General features: G+C 40.1%; 1 protein-coding gene across 1 annotated transcript; it reads right to left on the bottom strand.

Moving 5' to 3' along the window:
* Nucleotides 1-2,893: 2,893 nt before the first annotated feature.
* Nucleotides 2,894-8,395, bottom strand: LOC117332910. Its single transcript, XM_033891974.1, has one exon. The coding sequence runs from the start codon at nucleotides 8,393-8,395 to the stop codon at nucleotides 2,894-2,896; it is 5,502 nt and encodes a 1,833-aa protein (XP_033747865.1).
* Between the last annotated feature and the right edge of the window lie 723 nt (nucleotides 8,396-9,118).

The following is a 9,118-nucleotide window of genomic DNA, read 5'->3' as shown; positions in this document are numbered from 1 at the left end:
TAATGGCTACCCTGGAGTAAATTTGAGCTGAAGGACCCTACTTTTTTTTTTTTTTTTTTTATTAGGTGTTATATCTGACTCTAAATTTTGTTATAAACCATAATTGTCATATTGAATTCAAGAATCGGATAAACGTTAACACTAAAGTCTATGGGAACACAATTGGTTGGTTGGTCGGCACATTTCCACACCCACGATTTCATATGTTGATATAGATATACAAATAAGATTCACGTATTTATACCATTTACATCGACCGTGGACAGGACTTTTGAGCTTATGAGAATATCATTTTTTTTTAAAATTTATTCCAGTACAGGATTTACACAATCCTCTTCACCGATCTCAAAGCATACAAAGCTATATTTCATAATAATAACAATATAGATAAAATATAATTTTAATAGTTAAATTAATAGTTTGGCTCTAAAAATAATAAGGTCTTGGTTTTTCCTAATTTTATTTTTTAAACGGTTTGTGTTAGGGGTAGATAGATAATAGTCTGGTGGAGTGGTAAGTATCCTCTTCCATCGTGTTCGGTGGCCACATCTTTCCATAATAATCGTATTTTCTGCTTCAGGTGAAGCAAAGACGTATAAGCCGTATACATGTATATATCCCTTCTGTGCCCATTTGTGTGACAACTGTGAATAAACATGTTTTGTCGTGCAGCGGAACTGGACCGGGTTGATCGTCGGCGACCAGGGTATCGTTTCACAAAGCTTCATGGACGTTCGTAAATATTTACGAAAAAGTTACACAAAAATTACGAATTTCGTAAAGGTGTTCGTAACTTTTTTCGTATCTTACGTCAAAATCGTACGTTATCCCGGTAAAAATATACCACTCTCTAACTTGGAGGTAAAAAGGACGACACTTCTGGGGTGAAAATTGTACGCCGGTCCTATTCCCGGGTGACGCACACAGGCTATGAACTTTAATTGTTCTATCAAAACAACCCTATTATTGAGAGAAGATCATTTTTTCTATAAAATTCCAATTCTTATTGTTTATCATGCGTTAAAACAAACAGTAACAACGCAATTTTCACAGATTTTGCTTAATGCCCAAAGACATACATAATGTTCTTAAAATAGACCATATGTTGGCACAGTCTGCGAATATGCGTACAATTAGTTTCATGACAATGTGCATTTTGCCGGCACCCTCCTCGACTTTCAAAACCCGGTTTCAACCTCGAAACAATCGCTCACAAGGCATAGTCGTTCTTTATGCTAATTTGTAAATGAGTACAACGTCATTTTCTGTTCAAAAGGTCATGCCTGCGCACGATTTTAAATTGTTTCGTAAGTTACGACAGGGTTGATATGGCGTAAAGTTACGCAAGGTTTTTGCGTAACTTACGAACGTTCGTAAGTTACGAAGTTTTTGTGAAACGCTTAGTAATTCGTAAATGTGACTTACGAAAAGTTCGTATGTTACGAAGCTTTGTGAAACGATACCCTGCTCTTATATCACAAATCACAATTGAAGTTTAGAACCATTGATATCTTTTCAAACATGTCTATTTCTGTATGTGATATAATTGTATTAAAATTGTAGGATGGACCATATCCAATTCCTTACAAAATAATGTATAATTACCATGATAATTTATAATAAAATATGATGAGAGATAAGAATTTTTTTTATAAATTCTTCCTTATAGATTAAAATAAAATACTAGCAGTATGTGCACACTTCAAATTTCCTTCAACTTTTATTTATATGCCAGGACATGATACATTATATGCACAATTAAACCTTTAATATTCCCTCCAAGCTGACTCATCGCGTGGTGTCAAACAACAATCATACATTAGGAGACGTGGATTGAAATTAAAAACAAAAAACAAAAAAACAGACCCGACCTATCCGACAATAGCCCGATTAGCAATTTAAACAACAGTTCATAAACGTATAAAAATCATTATCTTTTCAAACTGCCACGACATTTACGAGCGATATACCGGATGTATTTTTTTTCAAACTGGATATTATCTTCCTGATGTCTAGTCGGTGACAGACGAAGTCACTACCTGTGATATATCATGCTTCATAATCATAAAGGACGAATAAAGTCGATGTAGACTCCCTTTATTTGCATCACACACCTCAAGAGAGGGTAAAAAACTAAAAAGAAAACAAAACCAAAAATAACAAAAGTTAGGAAACCAACAGAAAGAGTAATCGTCTCGGACAGACCAATAACTGTTCTTCCTAATAAATCATGTTACAAATACAATGAAATATAACACATTATATGTTCCTACCGGATAAAATTATGAGAAATTGCTCACTATCTTTCATATTCTTAATAATAAAGATTTAAACAGCTCAAATGAGGTTATTCGAATGTCATTTGTCCAAGTTATAACATGTATTCAATGTATAAACAAACCAGCAGACGACACTTGATTGAAATATGGCGGGACCTACTCGTCCAAGCCTAACACGATTTACCAAACTTACAAGATGAGAATATATGCATATGACATAATAACAAGCATCATAGATATATTATGCATTAAACCACATATTAATTATCAACACTTACTCCTTAGGGAGGCCAGTATATCCGAAAACAATAGCGTGACAGCGACGCTTCTACATGGTACTGTAGACATGGGAACTTGTAACTAATACACTAATATGCGGATAGAGGCGGACTCTAATTTCCGGACAACAGATTCCGGACTTAGACCATCACACTCCTCCTCTGATTTCAAGAGAAATCATTTACAACAATTCAATCATAAGATAATTTCTTAACTACAATATTCTAAATATAATACAGTATTCATAAATGAATAATCAAATCTAAACGCTATGAAACAATTTCAGACATCAATCACAGTCTTTGGAAATGATACAACACAAGAAAATGTCCGCGTCACTCATCTGTTTCCAAAAGTGTTACCAGTTCGGTAACTGGTCTGACATACAATACACGTTTATTGTCTCTCACAACAGCAATCTCAACCTTTCGTACTGCACAGTCGTTACTTGGAAATGTTCTTTCAACTATTCCAACCGGCCATTCATTTCGAGAGCGCTCCCCGTCTTTTAAGAGGACCAGGTCTCCCGGTTGAAGGTTCTTGGTGTGTTTTTGCCACTTCTTTCGCAATTGTAAACCGTGAAGATACTCATTCCTCCATCTCCTCCAGAATTCCTCTGCAAGTGATTGCACGTGTTTCCATGCCGAGCGCAACACATCCTTTGTGTTGTAAGGAGGGAACGGGTTGACATCACAACTAGTCTTACTTGTCAACAGCATAGACGGCGTAAGAAGAACAGGTGACTCTGGATCACTGAATACATCCACTAACGGTCTATTGTTCACAATTGCACAAACTTCAGACATAAGAGTGGTCAATACCTCGTGTGTGAGACTTTTCCTTTGCTGTTGAAGCAACATAGAGTTCAAGATGTTCTTGGCGACACCAATTAACCTTTCCCAAGCGCCACCCATGTGAGGCGAGTAGGGTGGGTTGAAAATCCACTTGATTTTGCCTTCTGATAAGAAGTCAGCAACATGATCATTCTCAACAAATCTTGCGTCAATGGCCAGATCTTCTGTCGCTCCCACAAAATTCGTGCCCCTGTCGGAACGAAATTGGATGACCGGTCCACGCACAGAAATAAACCGTCGTAAGGCGTTAATAAAAGACGAGCTGGAAAGTTGTTCTATCACCTCTATATGTATGGCTCTTGTCACAAGACACGTGAACAACAAAGCCCATCGTTTCTGCGTTGCAGATCCTCCTCTGGTCCGCCGGAATGAGATAGGCCAAGGTCCAAACGTATCCACACCGACATATGAAAAAGGTGGTGAAGGAGTGCATCTGTCAGTAGGAAGATCTCCCATATACTGTTGACCAAACTGACCACGAAGTTTCTTGCAGGTAACACAATTGTGAATAATAAAGTTAACCATTTTCCTGCAACTCACGACCCAATATCCACCTGTGCGAACAGCTCCTTCTGTAAACTTACGACCCTGGTGAACTACTTTTTGATGAAAATGACGAACCACCAGAAACGTCACGTGATGGCTCTTGGGAAGTATAACAGGGTTCCTTAATCCTGAGCAGATAATCTCATTGTCGATCTTGTTAAGGCGACCTCCTACATGTAAAAGTCCATCTGTACCAATAACTGGAGTAAGAGTTTTGAGAGAACTTGAATGAGGAACTTCCTTTCCAGCATGGATACGTTGGAACTCTGAACTGAATGCATCTTGTTGAGCTACTGCAATGATGGCACGCTCACTTTCTTGCAGAAATTCTGGTTCATCAAATCGATCAGGTAAGCGTTCTCTGTCCTTCCGGATATGAGCTGCCAAGAACTTTATACGGGCAACAACTCTCACAAGTCTTTTCCAGTTTGAAAATCTGGTGAATCTCTTAGAGAATCCCTCTGGCACCTTTCCACAATCCGTCTGTTTTACTTTCTTCTCGGGAACATCTATCATATCCTCCGACTGCTCCATTTTTGAACAGTTTACTTCAGGACGGATTTCCAAGTCATGATCTGGGTCTATTAAATCATAGCCATCCGGGGAAGTTCTATGCTTGATATCGGGGCCAAGAATCCAACTAGAGTCTGGCAATAACAAAGCGTCTGCAGGGTTACACTCCGACGGAACAAAATTCCACTGAGTCGGTTTGCTGAACAGACGAATCTTGCTCACTCTGTTTCCCACATATACGTAGAATCTACGACTTTCGTTTGATATATATCCAAGTACGACTTGACTATCAGAAAAGAACTGAAAGCTATCCTGAGGAATATCGAGTTGGACCCGAATGGTCTCAGCAATTTCTGTAGCGAGTACCGCAGCGCACAACTCTAATCGCGGAACTGTATGGCCATGCGTAGGTGCTAATTTAGCCTTTCCTAACAGAAAGCCAATGCTAAATCTACTAGGATCGTAAAGTTTGAGGTATGCGACAGCCGCTATCGCATCTTTCGACGCATCAGCAAACACAAGAACTTCCCTTCTCAAAGCGTCATCAAAAGAGATGTCGCAGTAGACGCGTGGTATACTAAGATTCTCAAGGTTGTGCATAGAATTAACCCACAAACACCACTGGCCATAGAGTGACTCAGGTAGAGGATCATCCCAGTCATTGCTTGAGGTGACGGACATCATTTCCCGAAGCAGTAGTTTTCCCCGAATAGTGAACGGCTGAGCAAATCCGAGAGGATCATATATACTATTGATTGTTGATAACAGGCCACGACGCGTGTAAACTTTCTCCACTTGGTTAACCTTGAAAGTGAACGAATCAGTTTCTGTATCCCACAAAAGTCCTAAGCTCCTTTGCGTGGGGAGAGTTTCTGTCAGGAGATCAATATCTTTGAGATCCTTAGCCAGGTCTTTCTGACAAAAAGCATTAAGCACATCCCTGCTATTTGAAGCAAACTTATGAAGTCTGATTTCTCCATTCTCTTGGAGAGCGTGTTTTGTGCGTTCCACAATGTCAATAGCCTCAGACTGGGTCCTACATGACAACAGACCATCGTCAACATAGAAGTCTTTACCCACTAAGTTCTGCACGTCCTGATCAGAATTTTCTACAGCCTTACGCAAGCCGAAATTAGCAACAGCAGGAGAGGCAGTGTTGCCGAAAACATGTCTTGTCATCTGATACTCAACTAACGGCTCACTCAAATCATTGTTCTTGTGCCACAAAAAACGTAGGAAGCGACGTTGCACCTCAGGAACCTGAAAGTTGTAGAACATTTGCTCTACGTCCATGGTGACTGCAATTCTTTCACGACGAAATCTAAGTAAGATACCAAGCAGGCTGTTCAACATATCGGGTCCTTGTAACAGAACGTCGTTGAGCGATAAATTCTGGCACTTGGCAGATGAGTCAAACACCACACGTATACTATCAGGCTTCTTAGGATGTTGAACTGCAAACAGTGGCAAATACCATTTCTCTGTAGAATCTGGTAAAGCTGGTGCTAACTCTGCGTGCTTATTACCGAAAAGTTTCTCCATGAATTCCATAACTCTTTTCTGTTTGTCTGGGTTCGACTTGAGACTCCGATCAAACGAATTCGCTCTTTTAAGAGCCATACTCTTGTTGTCAGGCAGAAAGGGTCTATTCTTCTTAAAAGGCATGGGTGCCTCCCAATGTCCACTAGGGGTTTGTTTGAATCCAGTTTCCATAGTGCTAAGGAACCTTTTGTCCTCTATCGACAAGCCAGGTTTCTCATCTCCCGGTACTCGTTCGAAGATAGGGTCCTCCTTCACCATGAGTTCACTCTCGCATGGCTGCAAGTATGTAGGTCTGCCGTTAGCGAACACTGATGTTTTGCTCACACTGACCTGTTCCGGTAGGTGTGCGCGACCTAAACACACATCACCAATTACAACCCATCCAAGAGGTAACTTCTGGCCAAATGGTAGCCAGTCTCCATCGATACGCTGATCTACAACATGATGTGCAGATACCAAGTCTCTACCAATCAAAATTTCAATTTCCACACTGTCGTTCACGGGTGGAATAAGTGACGCGATGTCTCGTAAATGACTGTAATTCTCTGCCACTTCTGGAGATGGAATTTCACTACGATTGTTTGGGATCTCATTACACTCAATCAAACAGGGTGATTGCAGAGTACATGAACCATCAAGAGATTGTATTACATATCCAGATGCTCTCCGACCAGAGGTAGTAAACTTGCCAGCACATGAAGTGAGTACATATTCTGCACTTGGACCAAATTCTCTAAAGGCGTCGAAGAATGCTGACGTAGCCAATGACTTATTACTCTGGTCATCAATCATACAGTAAACATTGCGGGCTCGAGATGGCTGCCCATTGGGAAATACACTGACAAGCAGTATTTTAGCACACGACTTACAAGTACTGTGACGAGTACTACAAACCTCAGTACAGTGAGTTTCAACTCGGAGCTTCTCCTCCTCGTGGTCTTCACTAGGTATTTGATGTCGCTGACTTCTGTAATTATCTTGTGATTTCTCCCCCTCATACTGTTTCCCAGAGTCTGCGTCTGGATGAAGTATTCCGATGTGATCTGGGGAACCACAAACATTACACTTGACAGTTTCTTTACATGTTTTCCTTGTATGGCGCTTCTGCCCGCAACACTTCAAACAGTAACCATTTTTATATACAAAGTCTTTACGATCTTTCAGAGTTCTGTTTTGGAATTTAAAACAGTCTTTCAGTAGATGATTAGAATTTTCACCATGAATAGGACATTTCCCACCTTTAGGGTTGGTTTCCGGAGTAACCTCGGTCTTCCGTGATGATATCGAAGTTTGACGATGAGAATCCCGTGACAAGGGTTTATATTTCTGTTGTGTACTAGGAACTTTGTTCGGCTTCACAAACGAAACATCAAAATCAAAACTGGGGTCGTTACGTAGACGGGCCAGATCACGCAAGTATCTTGTGAGTACTGAGAATGGTACTTGCGACGTTCGATTTGTCTCTTTGTAGCGATAACACTGATTGGCCCATTTTTCCCTCAAGCGTTTAGGTAATTTTCTAACAAAATCATTTATCCCGCTAGAAGTGTCATAATAGCTAAAAACTGGTCCCAACACTGTGTCGGTTTTAATGGATTCAACCTCCGCTGCCAAATCTGATAGGTCAAAAAAGCGCTTAGTGTCATTTTCCTTAAGATCCGGAAACTGGTATATTCGTTGTTTCAATGCTCTTTCGATAATTTCTGCACTACCAAACTCGCTATCAAGCCGCTTCCAAATTTCGTCCACAGCCTTCTGAGAATTCCTGGGATTAGAAGCGCGTATGTTCTCTGCTTGTGTTTTAGACTCAGCACCAAGATGATTTACGAGCAGATCTAGATGTTCCAAGATAGACGCCCCAATTTCTTCCATTACATTAAGAAAGCCGTATTTCCAGGTTAGGTACCTAGCTGGTTCATCTGTAAATTGAGAAAGTCTCTGAGGCAAAAGTTGATTTTTTGCCACTAATTTTGCTAAGTCAAATGCCTCATTTTTATTTTCAGGCTTAAACGCAACAGCAATAGGGTTAAGAACACGTGTAGTATCAGCCGCTCCAGTAGAGGGAATCTGTACAACAGTTTCTATTGGTTCATCCTGAGTAACATCTTCTGTAGGAACAATAGGTGGAGATACATTATTGTCTTTATTCTCCTCTACATAGCGCAAAATGTGACGATTGGTCTCTGACCCAATATAACTGCCTCGCTTACTTGCAGAATCTTTATTGCTAGCATTTGAAGATCTAAAGTCAAAAGCTTTGTGAATTGCATTAAGTCCAGTCTCAGCTACTTCTAATTCTCTCTTCAGATTTAATAAATTCCTACTTGCCTGTAAAGCTGCCTCTTGTTTTATCAATTCAGCCTCCTCTTGTGCATATTTCATGCGAGATCTTGCCTTTTCAACTTTACCAACATTTCAGTCAACCGACTCGACCCTGAAACACCTGACCGTCTGGTTGACAGCATCTTGTGTGAAATTGACGGCAACAAGGACTGTAAGTGCTCTATAAATGACGTCACTTTATCATGTAAAGCTGCAGATGTGAGACGATGAGCTGCCTCTTCACTGGCACTCTGATCTGTGCGAGTCCCTTGTAAGAATTGTTCAAACTTTTTAGCTTTCGCTTCATAGCGAGCTAACAGTTTTTGTATGTCATCAATAATTTGCTGGCCCTGGGCAAGATCTATCTTTTCTGAGGAATCGATGATAAAGTCAATGTCCCTTTTGATTTTCAATAATTTGGTTGTATAATGCGACACCTTTTCTTCATAAAGATTCACACCGGACTCTGTCATCTTCCTATTTTGGCGGACATCCATCAGTAAACAAATTAAAGTTGAAAACAATTCAATTCTATTGGTGATACGAAGGATACATTACTACTGCTGTGTACTGCAGGCCAGGTCATCTTACTGCAGGCAAGGTCAAACTACAGCAGGCAAGGTCAAACTACTTCAGGCCAGGTCAAAGGATTTTTTACTGTGATGTATCATGCTTCATAATCATAAAGGACGAATAAAGTCGATGTAGACTCCCTTTATTTGCATCACACACCTCAAGAGAGGGTAAAAAACTAAAAAGAAAACAAAACCAAAAATAACAAAA

The sequence above is a fragment of the Pecten maximus genome, chromosome 8, assembly GCF_902652985.1.
Source record: "Pecten maximus chromosome 8, xPecMax1.1, whole genome shotgun sequence".
Taxonomy (NCBI): domain Eukaryota; kingdom Metazoa; phylum Mollusca; class Bivalvia; order Pectinida; family Pectinidae; genus Pecten; species Pecten maximus.
Note: the sequence above shows the minus strand (reverse complement) of the source record. Positions and strands in the feature narration are given on the sequence as shown.

What these genes read in the sequence shown, in the direction of transcription:
- LOC117332910 (XM_033891974.1), bottom strand. Translation starts at nt 8,395, where the DNA reads ATGAAATATGCACAAGAGGAGGCTGAATTGATAAAACAAGAGGCAGCT.